Source organism: Lolium perenne, chromosome 7 (assembly GCF_019359855.2).
Source record: "Lolium perenne isolate Kyuss_39 chromosome 7, Kyuss_2.0, whole genome shotgun sequence".
NCBI lineage: Eukaryota > Viridiplantae > Streptophyta > Magnoliopsida > Poales > Poaceae > Lolium > Lolium perenne.
This window is the reverse complement of record NC_067250.2, coordinates 305257489-305273819: the sequence shown is the minus strand read 5'-3', so window position 1 is coordinate 305273819 and position 16331 is coordinate 305257489. Positions and strand designations below refer to the sequence as shown.

Below are 16331 nucleotides of genomic sequence, written 5' to 3'. Positions count from 1 at the left end.
ATTTTGCAGCATCAATCCTTCTTGTAGAGGAATTGCAGTTCCAGTCATGAATTTGCGCAGCTATGCTACTCTTTCTCGACAGGGCCTAGACGTAGATACTGCAACTGTAGTACTATGGCAGAAAGAGACGGGCGAAAGCTTTACAGCTCAGTCCTTCCAAGTAAAAACCTAGACTCAACAAACATCTACGGGGAAACAAGAATTTTGCCGCAGTCGTGAGCAACCGATCCGCTATTTACAGCATACGCCATTTTCATTTCCTTTTCATCTCATTCTGTAAAAATGGTGGAGGGGACTTACAGACTTACAGTATTCACAAAAATCACTCTACAGTTATCTGCAGCACGGTGGTGAGCCTGGGTTTTCTGTATCTTCTCAACAAGAGTGAGGAGCACACGACGCTTACAGACGAGAAGGCCATGCAGGCACCAGCCAGCCACGGTGGCATTTGGAGCCCGGTAACCGGGAACAGCGCCCCGGCGGCCACTGGTATCGCAACGACGTTGTACGCCATGGCGAAGAAGTAGTTCCAGCGGATCCGGTTAAACGTCTTCCTGGAGAGGTCGATGGCCGTGATGACATCCTCCAGGTTGTTCCTCACCAGCACGTAGTCCGCGGCTTCGATGGCGATATCCGTGCCACCTCCAATGGCCATCCCAACGTCGGCTGCAGCGAGGGCTGGGGAGTCATTGATGCCGTCCCCAACCATGGCAACTATGCTCCCGTCCTTTTGGAGCGAGCGAACAACATCGGCTTTGCCAGCAGGCATGACCTCTGCTCTTACATCCTCAATGCCAACCTGCAAAATGGCAATAACCCAATCAAAACTGTTAGGCACCTATGTGAAGAATCACTTAATGGATGATTGGAATATAAGCAACGGAGACAAACCTCTTTCGCAACAGCTTGTGCAGTTCTCCAGTTGTCACCTGTGAGCATCACTGGATGAATACCCATCTTTTTTAGTCCTTCCACAACTACAGCAGCCTCCCTTTTCAGAGGATCAGCGATCCCCATCAACCCCATAAAACTACCGTCGTACGCCACCAGAATGCCTGTTTTTGCATTCAGTTCCAGGTCTACCAAGAAACTTTCAGCTTCCGGAGGAATGCTTACTCCATTTTCATTCATCAAGGTACGGTTTCCAATCTGCGGTAACATTTGTTGCAGACAATCAGCAACTTACTCGGAAACATTTGGCAGTGCATAAAGATAAATGGTGACTCACCAAAACTTTCTTCTCGTTGATTGAACATTGAACTCCTTTTCCAGGCACTGCGGAGAAATCTTCAGCTTCAAGCAACCATTGGGACAATATCTGTGCTTTTCTTTGCTCAATGCCATCCTTAGATGAAGGGAGCTTGCCAAAGAAATGGAAATGAAATGCATAGTCTAAAATAGCTTTTGCAAGAGGATGCTCACTGCTTGCCTGTGTAAAAAACAACAATGAGTTTCAACTTAGATGAAAATTCACTTTTGATCATATATGCATATGCATTCAGAGGCTAGCTAAGATCCTGAGCTACGGGCAAAGTATAATACGAGTATGTTTTCACCATACGGTAACAGTACAGCTAAAAAAATCAAAACACATCATGTTTTTAAACACCATGATATAAATCGCCTCACCTCTGCAGATGCTACTAGTGTGAGGAAATCTCCTAGGTCCATTCCAGAGAAAACCTTTGCAGTTGTTACAACAGCCTTTCCTTGTGTTAGTGTCCCTGTTTTATCGAAAATCACATAATTTACATTCTGAGCCCTCTCCAATGCATCTCCGCCTTTCACAAGTACTCCATGGTTAGCCCCAATTCCAGTTGCAACCATTACAGCAGTTGGTGTTGCCAGACCAAGGGCACAAGGACAAGCAATCACCACTACAGATATGGAGAACATGAGGGAGAAAACAAAGCAATTGCTAGTTCCATCAAACCATGAATGTGGGTATGCTCCAAATGATCCACATAAGAACCTATAAAGACCATCCACAAGTGAGAAACTTGAACGTAGCATTACTATGAATACTGCACAGCATTTACTGAACTCACCACACACAGAACGTTAGGATGGACAAGGTGATGACGATAGGAACAAAAATGCTAGCCACCTGAAATAGCATCAGCAGAGTCAGCATCAACTAAAATAGGCATCTACAATATGTTGCAATTTTGGTGGACACAAGCTATTTCAGAAAATATTCCTCCAAAAGTTTATCAAAAAAAATTTGGGTACTTCAGATAACCAGATATGCCATGCAAAGAGTATACTCACATAATCAGCAAATTTCTGAATAGGGGCCTTGGACATTTGAGCAGTTTCAACCAGAGATATTATTTGACTCAAAACAGTCCCGGATCCTACTTTAGTTGCTTGTACATGAAGGATACCATGCAAGTTGATTGTCCCGCCAATTACTACACTCGATATTTCTTTGGGCATAGGTGCAGATTCACCAGTTATCATACTTTCATTGATATGGCTTGTTCCCCAAAGAACAACACCATCAGAAGGAACTTTCGAACCAGGAAGCACTTTCAAGACATCACCAGGTTGGACTAACAGAGCATCAATTTCCCTCTCCTCAACAAATTTTCCTTCTGGATTTTAAAAAGAAACAGTAACATGAGTTTGCATGCAGTTAGAGCAATACTACATTTGGCTAAACCATGTGTGTTGCTTATATATGCTGAGGAATGAAACTGTACCGCTTACCTTTGTCTTTCAGAAGCAAAAGAGCAGTAGCAGGGACGAGTTCTACAAGCTTTTTAATAGCATCTGACGTCTTCCCCTTTGCAAGAACCTCTAGATACTTCCCGAATAACACAAACGTAATTATCATTGCACTTGTCTCAAAATATATGGGAGGTTGAAATCCAGTGAATGCTCCATATATGAGTGCACAGACGGAGTATGCATACGATGCAGTGGTGCCAAGAACAACTAACACATCCATATTTGTAGAACCATGTCTTAGGGCTCTGTAAGCTGCGACATAGAATCTCTTGCCAACAACAAACTGTACAATGCTCACCAATATCCAGTTCACCAAATCGCCCATATGAAATGGTCCACAGTGCATGAGAAGTAATGTACTGATGAAAGGTATACTAGGGCAGACCATACGTATAAAAAATACTGGTATCTGTTGCAAGGAGACAATTGGATTATGTCAGTAAGAAAGCAGCAGCATAGCCAAATTTTGAAGTATTTTGATCAAATAGAAACCAAATAAAATATATTAAGAAGGAAAGAAAGACCAAATATCTGTACATTTATTCATGGAAGTTTATTTTGTAAAAGTAAACAACCCTATATTCTACAGTATCTGTTTTCTACAATACCCTACTGTTTAGTAAACTATCAAAAATTGTCCATGTGAGATGTCCATGTCCTCACTTATTACCTGCTCTCGTATGTCATCTGTCTTGTTGGGTTTCACATGTAAGAAAAAATAACAGTAAAATATTATTCTAAAGATTAGCATAGTTAGATAGGGCCCACTAAGTCAGATGCCACACGGTGACATGAATATGTAATGTGCTATTTTCCTATATGACTAAATTGCCACCATGGGTTTGTTTGAAGTGCCATTTATATGCTACCACGTTGCTGACACATCATAAATACCCTATTGCTGTGTAGGTTGTCTTCCTTGGAGACAAGTATCAGCTATGCCAATCGTGCTACAATGACAGAACATGTATTCTACTTAACCTTTTGTGCAAAACTGTGTGCCATCTTAGGTGAGCAAGAGAGAAGCAAAGATAAGAACTTACACTTAGGAATAAGCTAGTGCGGAGAAGATGGAGCATTTTGGAGGCCTCATGTGCGTCATTTGAAGCCCCGCGACTGTAAGGATTCTGCACATGCGCTTTGAATCTCCCATTGCTTTCGATCTCAATGGTATCCACGATTAATCTCAGACCAACAGCTTCTGGATCAAATACAATCTCAACTTCTGAAAGGGCAGTATTTACGCCAAACTGTTGCATACCAACCATTTTCTTCAGGATATCATGTAGTACATCTGCATCGCTCTCTGTCTGCACGCCGGTCAGGCCTAGCAAAATCTTATCTTGCTCGCTGCTCTGTAGGAATTCAGCATCGAAACCAGCATCCTCGATAGCTTGAACAATTTCATCCTTGCTAATGGCAGAAGGATCATACTCAACTTCTCCCAATGAGGTTGCCAAGGCAACGACTGCTCCTTTTATACCAGGTAGCTTTCTTAAGATACCCTCAACCGAGTTCACACAATTGGCACACGTCATTCCTCCTATCCTAAACTGTGCTGACAACGCCTTCTGTGACTTTGGTTGAGATACTGCAGAATCTGGGAGAATTTCAGCATCAAAGCCGGCATCTTCTATGGCTTCTATTATATCCTCGACCTGCATAAACAAGTCCCGAAATAAGATTGCAGCTAACAACATGACCCAAATATACCAAAAGATCACCAAATCCCAGCAAGAAAAGGAAATGGTCAGAAAGGGAGACTTACTGCTCATTGTGGGAAAAAGTCAAAACACAAGATTGAGTACTAGGAACCTGTGATCTTAGTTTTTAGAAGTGTTGCAAAACAAGCCCGAAGTTCCATGCAACACAGACAGCATTACTACAACGAGTACTAATTTACCATCCCATTGCCATTTTCCAGCATCGGTTAGTGCAGTATGATCATTTTACATGGAATTTCAGACATGGTAATAATTGCTCCTAGAGCAAGCAGCTAAAGATTTGTTAGTAACAAATTCAGTTGCATATAAAGCTGCCCGAGCTGTATAATGTCAACCCTCTGCTCAGCAACTCGTTTCCCCCCCAAAAAAAAATGATTCAGCAGCTCCCTAGCTCACCAACCAACAAACCAACCAAAAGCTAGTGGAGTGCCAGGCTCTCCCGATTCCCGCAATCCACGGTCCACCGGAGATCACGAGCTACCAGCAAATTTACAGGTCACCCAACCCCGAAAGCAAAAGGATTTGAAATCATGAAGCACTGGCTGGAGCCTGGAGGTTGACTAATCTTACTGCACAATTTTAACCTGCGCAGCACCGCGTTTCACCAACCAACTGAAGAAAAACTACGCAGCGGTTACAGTTCCCACGGGTCAACCTCGCAATTTCAGTTACCAAAGGCCACTTATACTTACTAAAAGTAAAAACTCCGGGCGCGTGCCCAATTCACTCAATATCACCTCAGGTCAGAGAGAAATTTCGTGGTGCAAGCGCACCAACTTCCCCAGCTATTTTCCACGAAAAATCAACCCAAAAGGTGAGGTGCCGTTCTAAACCAGCCCAGGCAATCAAACATCGCAAACACATACAGGATGATTTAATTGTCCGCAAGAAAAATGATCCGGGGAGCCGCGCGCGAGCCTCGCGCGGCGGGCAACGATCACGGCAGGCCAGGGCACCTCACCTTGAGGAGCGCGGGGAGGAAGACGACGCGGGCGCGGTTCTGGAGCAGCGAGACGGCGACGCTGCGCACGCCCCGGCGCGCGGAGACGGCGGCCTCGACGGCGCTGGTGCAGGCGGAGCACGTCATGCCCGTCACCCGCACCTGCGCCTCCTGCTCCTCCTCCTCCTCCGGCGGCGGCGCGCCCATCTCCTCGTCGTACGAGCCCAGCAGCGCCACGTCCTCCATGTCGTCGCGGCCGCCGGCGGCGCGCACCGCCGAGAGCTGCAGGTGGGCCATGGCTGCAAGGGCGAGGGAAATGAGGTGGGAATTGGGAGACCGGCCGGAGGAAGGAGAAGAGCGGTGGGTTGGTTATAAACTGGGAAGAAAGGTAATTGGTAGGGACCAAAAGGAGATTGATGAACGAAACAGAGGGGTTTTAATGTAAATGTTGCATATCTTTTCAGGGTGCTATATTAATTGTTGTGGATTCAGCTGGGGGCGTGCGTGGGATAAACTATAAAGAATGCACAATTTGCCATGTGATCCCTGAAAGCTTGCGATTCTCCTTTGACTTGGCTTTCCCATTTGACGTGGAAGTCAGTATTGCAGTCTAGGAAGGTTGCATAACTGCATCATAGGTCATGTCAAAGACCAAGTTGAAAATGATGTTGAAACCTTCCAATTCAAACATATACAAGGGAGCTAAAAGGTTGGAAACATGTGCATATCGGATATTGTCTTCCCGTTTTCGTTTTCGTTTTCATATTTTTGAAAAGGAAAATGGAAGAAAAATGATATATGTAGCGAGTGGTACTTGAATATGGATGTGGATCGGATGTTATGTATAGATATGAGTATCTGTAAAATTGTTGACATTGGCCAACATAATTGTATTCTGACACGGATATATCCAATTTTGTATCTACATATGCTTCAATAAATTGAACACCACGAGTCCACGACTGTATGAAATAAAATTTGGATGTTACTTTTCATTTATAGTTTGAATGCGGATACTTTCCATTTTTGTATGAATATCGTACATTTCATATTTTCAAAGCCACTTTCCACACGTAAGTACATAATAAGGTATGAATTTCCAAGCTAACCCATTTAATAGATATTCACAGTACATATATATCTTTGCTATACTTGTTTGTAGAACCTACGCACGTAAACTGGGGTCACAAACATTATTGTCCCTAATATGGAGAAAGATGAGCATTAAACTTGGGATGGGTATATAAGTTTACTCCCTCCGGTCTATAACAAGTGTCATCCTTTAATTCAAATTTGGCCTAAATCCTATATAACTAAATAGTTCATCCCCACTAACCTATTTCTCTAAACATGCAACTATGCCACATCAACGGCCCCACCACATTACTCAACTCAAGTCCATGTCATCTGGTACATGCAGACGAATGCTATGATGCCTGTATTTTTTTGTTCACCACTTATTATCTCTATGGAACGTCACCTGAAAATATTTAGCCTATCTCCTCTCCACTATTGTAGCCGATAAGTCAATTGGCTATTCCTCTTCTCAAATTGTCACAGCATTGAAGACATCATTACTTTGGCCTGCACCTTCACGGCTTCACCCGTTTCTCTCCTCACAGCACTAGGGGCAAACGGATCCACCAACGAGGCGAACGAGAGCAACAATTCCACCTATTTATTCTAACATGCCACTGAAGCGTGAGGCCTGTCGCTCTTCAAGTCCACCGGCTGCAGCTCCTCCCCTGTCAATTATGCCGCTCCATCTACGATAAACACAAATGGTGACTCTGTATCACATAGATGAGGGTCAAGTTTTATTTGATCGCTTCTCAAGCTCTTATAGGTGGTTATCCTTACCTGTTCATCTCTGGCGGCTTCTTTCACCGGTGGCGAGCGAGATCAGGTTCAAGACCGTATCGTTGAGGAGAAAGACCAAGATTCCAGTTCCAGAGGGCTATGCGTGCAGGTTGGTTTGTTTAGGTACTTGTATGTTGTTATGCAAAATTCTAATGGTTGCAGTTTGATTAGATGTCCAGAAGAGTAAAGATGGACGGTAGTGTCTTAAGAGCTAATAAATGATTCGGCCAGCATCTATCTACCTTCCCATCGTTGCCTATATCTTTGCCTATTTAATCCAAATCTATTAATGTAAGTGATTGATTTGCGGGATGTGTGAGCAGAATTTTATTTTATCGCACTTTTTATAGTCCTGTATAATTTCTCCAAGGATTATGTCATCATTTATAACTGTTCTCCCTCTGTCTACGTACGTGTTCATTTCTGGCGGATGCTTTGTTTGCAGCTGAAATTGGCAACTAGCCATCCAATAAGAGAAAAAGCATGTGAAGTGCTGAAAACTGCATAATTCTATTTTAGAGGTTTGCAAAAATTAAAATAAAGAGAAGGTATGCAACTCCATGTCATTATTTTTGTCTTTGATTCCCTTTCTTTCCAAAAAGATTTTGAAAGCCCCTTTCTTTTCCATGCTTTAGGTTCTCCCTGTATTCATAGATTGTATTTTTTATGGTGCTGCATACATATTATTCTGTGTTGCATAATATTGCCTATAATTATAAATCATTTTCTCAGTATAGTACTTTCACCACTATGTTATGTTTGCACATTTGTTATTTACACTTATGCTTGCTTCTATGTGAAGGGGATTCCCATCTTCGTGGAATTTCAATTGGGGTTGCTATATTGTGCTACACACACGTGCACGAGCAATGCCGTGTGGCCCGACATAATGCAAATTTCTTATGGAAGACTGAGAAGAAGATTACACATAGCTCAGTAGGATTCAACTTATTTATCATTCGTTAAAAACTAGAGAGCAGCATCAAACAAGTAGATAATTTTCATGAGCACTTAATTTCCGTAATGGGGTAATTGTTTATATACGACCATCCATTTGTATTTAGCATTTGTGGGTGGTGGAATATATGAAATACCACAATTTGAGCCTTAAATTTTTGGCAGATTTTCTCATATGTTATATTTGCATGATCCGCAGCAAGGCGCGGGGCATTATCTAGTTAAGCTAAAGCTCCAACACTTTTATGGATTGGAGGAGTATATCCGTACGATATAGTCACATCCCAATTTTATCACATTGCTGACAATTTATTACTACCTCTATTCCAAAATGCAGTATAATATGTTTAGCCTACCGAAACGTCTTATATGTTGAAGGAGAAATTTGCTACATGACGTTGTTATTTCCTATCATTTATCGAAACACACCACTCGATTATGTCTTTACCCAGTACCATTGCAATTTTGTGACAAATTTGTCAAAACGCCACATGGCCAAAAATGGAAAAAAAAATCACATTGTTTTCAAAACTGGCCATAGCATGGTTATCCCATACGTACAAAAGTGCCAAACTTTTCATTTTGGGTAATGAATGTGTTATGGAAAATGTGCCACAAAATTATAATGGTACTTGCCAAAGCTAAAAGCGGATGACGTGTTTTCAGAAAATAACGATGTCATGACCAAATTAAAACATACTAGTATCAAATAGATTGCAGAGCATCATGTAGTTAAGCGAACAAAACAAAACCATATACAGTATATAGAACCATCAAAGTTGTGTGGGGCCTTTGTGCGCAGAATAAATGGTCTGGTTGGGTGGAATCATGGAATGGTTAAACGGGGGTGGTTATGCCTCCGGCTGCGCATTCGGTTAAATCGGTTAAATCGGTTCGGTTTATACGGGTTTTCGGTAAATACGGTTTCAATACTTCGGTAAATACGGTTTTGTACGAGAATACGATTCGGTTTCGGTAATAACCAATAACATCCGGTTCGGTTTCGGTAATAACCAAATTAACCAAAGTTGACGCGAATTTTTGAACAGCAGACAACTTTTCGCATGTCTTTTTCTACGGTGCATTCGGTCAAGTGAAATTTTGGCATGACCTTTTTGCTTCATGCTAAAATATAACAAGAGATAGTATATTCATAGATATTGTGCCAAATAAATTCACAGATACATCACAGATTCAGTCTAGCAAGAATAAGGAATGAAGCAAACATACAGTAGCAAGTGCACATCGTTGTCTCAGACATGTACTCTGGCATTGCTGATCCAAGGACGTGCAAATCTAAGGGCCAGCTGCGCCCAGATCTTGAGGCCGACGAGGATGGCAAACTTGCCAGATCAGGAGGCCGGCAGATTGCCAGATCGCGATGGCGGCGGCCAGATCGTGAGGCAACTCCGGGAATGGCAGCCGACGACAACAGCCAAGGACTCCCCGGAAAAGACCAGATCAAACATGGCGGCGGCGGAAAAGGACATTTGAATTCACAGAACATACACATACATCACAGATTCACAGTATCATGCATCACTCACAGGAATGAGGAATCAAACATGAGGAAGACACAGTACATCATAGATCAGTACATAGCAAAGCGCAAAGCGTCGTGTCTCACAACTCGTCGAACTTGTCGAACATACTTTGTCTGACGAAACTGAAGAGAAAGCAGATGCAAGCTATGCAACGGCGAGACATATATAACAAGCAGCTAAGCATGCACACAGGCAGTTGGATCGGTTGATCGTTGATGCCAATCTGAAGCAAGCAGATAGCTGGATGCCTAATATATCCCTACCGTGACTAGCTAGCTTAAGCAAGCAGGCTAGCAGGTGGATTGATTGACATGGTGCAAAGCTAACTAGCAAGCTATCAGGCAAAACATTAGCAAAACTAGCTGGCTTAGCCGGAAGGACACGCGCGTGTGCGAGGCGCGGAGGCGTTAACTGAAGAACAAGACATGTGTTTTGACTGAATTTCACGGACAGTTCGCGCCGGTGACAGAGAACGATGACAACCAGGAAAAACGTGAGGAGGAGCAGAGTCTCACCAAGGGCTCGTGGACGTGCTCGAGACGGACACCACGCGCGAGGGCGATTGGAGGCGTGCGCGGGGTCGCGCGGACTAGGTGCAGTCAGAGAGCTCCTGTTGCCGTCGGAGATGGAACCGGCACACAGGGGCAAACCGGGATGGGGCGAGAGGGCTCGCGTGGCGCGCCTCGTCGTGGGGAGCCGAGAAAGTGGCCGAGCGAGGGCCGAGAACCACCGAAGTAGCGGCGGCGGCGACCACTGCGATGGAGAAGACGACGGCCACGTCGGCGAAGCGGCGAGAGGGAGAACAACCGAGTGGAGGGGACCGGGGAGGGCGTCGGCTCACCAGATGATGAGGATCGCTCGAGGAGGCGGAGGCCACGGAGATGGTGGAGACCGGAGAGGATGGGGACGGGAGGATCCGGCGGAGCCGCGGAGGCTTGCCGTTGACGTGGGCGTCGCCGGTCGGCCGGAGGTATGGCGCCGCCCGGCCAGACTAGGGTTCGGCGCCGCCGGTCGCGTCGTTCGTTGCGTGGTGCGAGGCCGAGCCGCCGAGGCGAAGACCGTCCGCGACCGACGCGAGACGAAGAGAGTGTTGGGCGCCTGGGCCTGGGCATCTCCGCGCGTGGGCGGCTGGGCCTGCCGGCCTGGGCTGGTTTAGGGCGGTTATTTTCGGTTAAAACCGCGGTTATTCGGTTTAAAACCGAAAAAACCGAAGGTTAAATGGTTAGTGATTGTGCTAACTGTAATCTTAACTGAAAACTGATAAAACCGAATTTTTGGGTGCAGTTAGGTTTTTTCGGCTTCGGTTTTCGGTTTCGGTTCGGTTATGCCCGGCCGGAGTTACGCCAATTGCACAAGAGGAAGTTGAGTTTGGTGAGCTAGAATCTGTCTCCCCATGGCCCATGGAGCTCGATCGGTCGGTATGCCGGTATGTGTTGTCGTTGCCGCTGACCAGCAAGGTTGGAAGTTTTCTCACCGACCGACGAAGCGGCAACACCGTTGACAAACGTGCGCATGCAACGCCGCGAGGAGTGCGGAGGCGATGACGCGTGAGTCGTGACGGTCGCTGGATCGGATCGCGAGTTGGTAGCTTGTTGGCTGGGTTGCTTGGGTTTGGTGTCGACTCGGGCCCGGCGCCGGCGTGGACCCGACGCCGACGTGCGTGTTCTGTTCCCGTCCGTGATGTGGTGTGCAAGCCAAGGGAAGCCACGGTCGGAGGGGGACACGGCAACCGAACCGGCTGAGTCCAACCAACCCCGATGGACGTTCCTGTACTGTTGGGCACTCCCCGACATTGACCCGTCGCGCGCGTGCCACTGCCCGCTCTCATGAAGAGTTCTAGGGATGATTATATAAAACGACTCTCCATTACTACTACAAACTTGCTTCCGTTTACTTTTATCCACAAAAAAGCCATATATTATCTGAAATCAGCCCTTACAAGAACATTCTTACAAAAATAAATAATACACAAGTCACTGAAAAGTTCAGCACCATCTTCCTTCTGCATCCCTCGACGGCGCGCCGCGCCGTGAGCAAAGCTCGATGCCACATGTGGGCCTCCAGCGTAGCAAAGCTCGTGCCGAGAAGTCGTCGACGTAGAACAGAAGATGCCAGTGACCACGATCTCGAGAGATGGGAGAAGGGCCGGGAGATAATCCTAGCTCCAGCCAGATGGAGATGGGAGATACCAAACTCGCAAGTTCCCCAACAAAGCCGTATCAGGCGGAGCTTCATCACGAGGAGGCGGAACTTGAGGGCACCAATACGTTGTGACATCATCCCCTCTACTGAACGATGCCGTTGTAGACAAAAATTTAACACGCCAATCCGAGTGTCCGGCGATTGACTCTAAACTTCAACCCGCTGAAGCTCCTTCATGAAAGAACAACAATTTGGGGCGGGCTGAAGGCCTCTATTCTTTTCGCCGCCGATGCCCCTACATCGAAGACGAAGAACTCGAACACCCTACGGAAACCGGTCATCCTGATCCGGGGTTCCCCCACCCTCTAGCATCAGGAGCGGCCATCGGAGAGCAGGGGAACCAGCGGCGGCGGTGCCGACGGCCAAGAGTCAATAGATCGTTTTGGCGGTCGCCTCCCGTCGAGAGAGCTAGAAAAAAATTGTCCGGTTACTCGTATCGTACCATTTTAGAGACAGATATCTCGTAATACCCTAAATCATGGAGAGTCCTTATTTGTATGGTCTCCCATTTATGGTTAGGATTGTAATATTTGTCTATATATACATGCAATGGAAAAGGCCTAAGTGTGAGCAATATTCTCACATGGTATCGAGCAAATTTTCCTAAACCGCTTACGCCTTTCCTCCTCCTCCCAACCCTAGCCGCCGCCGGCCTCCTCCATAACTAGTTGGTCGCAACACCCCTCTCCTCCTTCCCCCATGGCGTCGTCCGAGCCTACCGCGCCTCATCTCGATGCCCACCTATGGGTGCATTCCACCGCCATCCAGAGCGTCTGCTCTCTCGTCCCGATCTCTAGTCTCCCACCGCCATCCACATACCCAAGGTGTCAAGTAAATTCGGTTGTGGGCCCAACAAGGTTGCCATGTGGCGCTTTTTCTATTTTTGACAATTGTCATCCACTGTACGCTATAAAATTTGATGGCTCATAATGCATTTACTTAAAAATTCTCGGATTCGGTCATTATAATTTGTTATTTTTTCAGTGCCAGCGCTGCTTGTGGTGCCCTAACTCATCTACCCAAATGCACCTTTATTTTCTGCATGATATTACGTACTCACTCTCTCCCAAAATAAGCTGCTTAACTCTTTTAAAATACGGATGTATTTACACACTAAAAACATATCTAGATAAATTTGATCAATTATTTTCAGAATGAAAGGAGTACTTAACATCGCGTGGATAGGATCACATAAACGCGGACGGCTCATGGATCCCACTTGTCCCTCGCAAAAGCACAAGATAAAAAAGATGAGGAAGAAAATGGTGTGGTAAGTCGCGTGCAGACACCCCGAACGATGATGCATCATGATTCATTCGTGCACCGATTCACACAGCACCACGTAATGCTAGCGAAAACGAGATCACGATCGAGGAGACCAAAAACGTAATCTTTCGCCCAAAGGCCAAATCCCAAATGCATGCCGCGTCGCACCTCACTTGCCACACGCGCCCACGCGCAATGCAGGTTACCTCAGCATACATACATATATGCACGCCCAATCTTCTTCTGGAAAATGACATCACTGCAGCGCTTTGAATCAGATGCTCCTCAATCATTTTTTTTGTCACTCCTAATGGAGCTGTGCTTCCTTAATTAACCAGATGCTCCTCAATCTTATTTCATTCGTTGCTTAGACCAGATGCTCCTCGATCTTATTTTGTTCCCCAAAATAATGGAGCTGCTTGCTTAATTAACCATCAGCAGCGGCTTAATCCTGTGGGCTGACAGCATCCGCTGATCTGCCGATCTGCATGCATGTGCACATGTGAGATACTGAGCATCCACCATCACCACATTAAAATTTTAAAATAGATCAATCATCCGTCAGCTAGTGGGAGTTGGACTATGTATCTTTTGGGTTCGATTTTTTAGACAAGTTCAGCCGTAGCCATACAGCGGAAAAGAAATACTCTAACCACGTGCCTACATATATAACGAAAATGTTGCAGGAGGAGATATTCTGCTGCAAGAATCGAAACCCTAAGACCTGACCTCCCAGCTGACCGACGCGGCGACGCCTAGCGTCCACCATTATTTTTTTCTATTCTTTCTCTATATATCTATGGTGATGTGGGTAAACGGTGTGGCGCCACCTAAAGGCTATCACAGAATAGTGTGGCATGTCACCGTGTCTTTTTGAGGGAAATTACATTACCGCGATTTTCTAGATGCTCCTTACCTCCTCCATGTTGTGCGCCTAGCTAGCTATCGTCATACAATGCATTTCACAAAGAGATGACTAGGCAGTCGCCATTGTCAGGTGCAACCACTTAAAGTTAGAACTGTAGATTTCTAACTAAGACGACATGGAGCTTAAAGAGAACTGCTAAGAACGAATTCATCAACCTACCTCCCCCACTTGCCGACATGACACACATACTTCTTCCAATCTGGTTCCTCGAAATCTTCTGGACTCGACATGAGCATGCGAGATGGAACCTCCAACCTAAAGAGCTTATCCAACTTATTCACGACTACCATGATCCCCCATCAATGCCATGAAGATCGCGGCAATGGAGATGCCAAGGCGGAGGAGATCGCCACGATGTTGGCCGCACTCCTGCGACGACGGACTAACGGGCGAATAGCCCATCGTTCAGTCGTGATTACCACGAGCTTCCACCATACTCGTCCCATTGAAGACACGCACCAATATTCTATCAGTGGCGGCATACGATTGACCAGTAGATCTTGGGCGAGCAGTAGGCGCCCAGGCACCCTAGAAACGCGCTTGAAGGTCGAAGAACTTCACTCGAGGGGAAGCCGCCAGAGAGATCCTCCGGTGGCGACAGGGTGGCTAGTGCGACCGGAGAGAGGTCTTCTAGGAGGCGGCCCAACAACCTCTCTAGTGTATAGACCTAGGCGACCCGGGAGGCACATAATAGCCTTAATAAACCTCGACTCCCTTCACACAACTCATCCATGGAGTGATCTGTCGCGACACTCTCACCACGGTAATCCCTCACCTAGTTGCACCATTATCTTGTCTTGTCTCTTTGCTTGGGTCTGCATCATCCTGATATGGCACATTCGCGTGTTTTTCTCCTCTGTTGTTTCTTCTGCTACCCCTTATACTCCTCATGTATGGTTGGGTTGTCAGTTTGTCACATAGTTCACTACTGTGGATGACCGTATGGGGGGTGATAGAACATAGGTTATACAAGCTGTAGATCTTATGAAGATGGTGTACCGAGGCGAATGGGTTCGGGTCACCAAGTCCAGGTCCAACGGAGTGCTAGAATTGGCACATATGTTGTTTATTACACATCATTCTTCTGATATTTTGGAAGTCTGCTAGATGTGCTTCCTTGTCGGATTTGTTGTTTTCGCCTGTTGGATTTGTGTACCACATCACGTGCTTTGTGGCCCATTTTAAACATTTTTTTGGAACAGAAGATGATTTTTAGCTTGCCACATATTTTTGTCACAACAATATTGGAATGTTGGAGTGGTTCTGGATGATATTTTACTGGGGCATGGAACAATGTTGCAACATTTTTGTATGATATTCTATGGGGACAAGGGAAATGTTGGAACGATATTGCAAACACATGACAAAAAAAATTGCGTGAGGATATTTTTCTGGAGTGACGGAGTTTTTTTTTGGAATAAAGGACATTTTATTGCTCGAAAAAAGTATCGCGAATATACACTATAGAAGATCTTACATCTGGCATATGTATAGTTAGGATGCACACAAACACCAAAAAAGAACAAAAGTGAAAATAAAAAAGGTGATAGTAAGCTCAAGAAACTGTCATAGCGCGTACTGATTTTATTTTTTTTCTATCCTTCAAGAGAGTGTTTTGGTCCATTTGTCCTCAGTCCTCTCAAACATTTTTTAAAATATAGTATAAATGTATTCGCTCACATACACACGTATACACTCACCCTATAAACACATGCATGCATACCATACCCCTACGAGCACTTTCGAAACACTAAGCCGGCAGGGTCTTTAGAGTGACAAACTCGATGTCGTCTCCAAATAAAAAAATATTCCGCCTTTTTATGTGAGGGAAAGGTTGGTATTTCTGATTAAATAGACCTCTTATTCCCTTGGAAAGGGAAGTGCTTCGGAGCTGGTTATATGCGACGAAATAGCAGCATCATGCTGAAGGTGAAAGCTGAACCTCGCCAAAGTATGTTTTCAGGGAATGTACTCTCGGTAATTGGCATGTCTGTCTACCGGCACCGGTGGAAAAAGGGCCTTTGGTCGCGGTTCGCAACTGCCATTAGTCGCGGTTGCGCAACCGCGACCAATTAAGCGCGACTAAAGGCCCCCCCCTTTAGTCGCGGTTGCTTACGAACCGCGACTAAAGGCCCGTCCACGTGGGCGCCAGGCGACCGTCGGGGCGGAGGACCTTT

At 45.6% G+C, this 16331-nt stretch overlaps 1 protein-coding gene and 1 long non-coding RNA gene across 2 annotated transcripts; one reads left to right on the top strand and one right to left on the bottom strand.

Annotated features, from left to right (window-relative positions):
- Positions 1–216: 216 nt before the first annotated feature.
- Positions 217–5757, bottom strand: LOC127311908 (cation-transporting ATPase HMA5). Its single transcript, XM_051342389.1, has 9 exons — positions 5419–5757; positions 3777–4391; positions 2713–3142; positions 2272–2597; positions 2049–2107; positions 1630–1972; positions 1229–1429; positions 892–1149; positions 217–799 (listed from the first exon to the last, which is right to left on the bottom strand). Exons 1-9 carry the CDS (start codon positions 5692–5694, stop codon positions 323–325), a joined length of 2985 nt encoding a protein of 994 aa, XP_051198349.1. The 5' UTR covers positions 5695–5757; the 3' UTR covers positions 217–322.
- A 1196-nt stretch (positions 5758–6953) lies between these two features.
- LOC127314447 (uncharacterized) lies at positions 6954–8431 on the top strand. Its single transcript, XR_007859661.2, has 3 exons — positions 6954–7366; positions 7703–7805; positions 8060–8431. It is a non-coding gene; the product is annotated as an uncharacterized lncRNA (long non-coding RNA).
- The last annotated feature ends 7900 nt before the right edge of the window (positions 8432–16331 follow it).

Excerpts from the sequence above, each read along its gene's own strand:
- LOC127311908 (XM_051342389.1), bottom strand. The coding sequence starts at position 5,694 with ATGGCCCACCTGCAGCTCTCGGCGGTGCGCGCCGCCGGCGGCCGCGAC. Across the intron at positions 2,598-2,712 it reads TTTGCTTCTGAAAGACAAAG|AAGGAAAATTTGTTGAGGAG; the intron begins GTAAGCGGTACA and ends TTTAAAATCCAG. Across the intron at positions 2,108-2,271 it reads TTCAGAAATTTGCTGATTAT|GTGGCTAGCATTTTTGTTCC; the intron begins GTGAGTATACTC and ends ATGCTATTTCAG.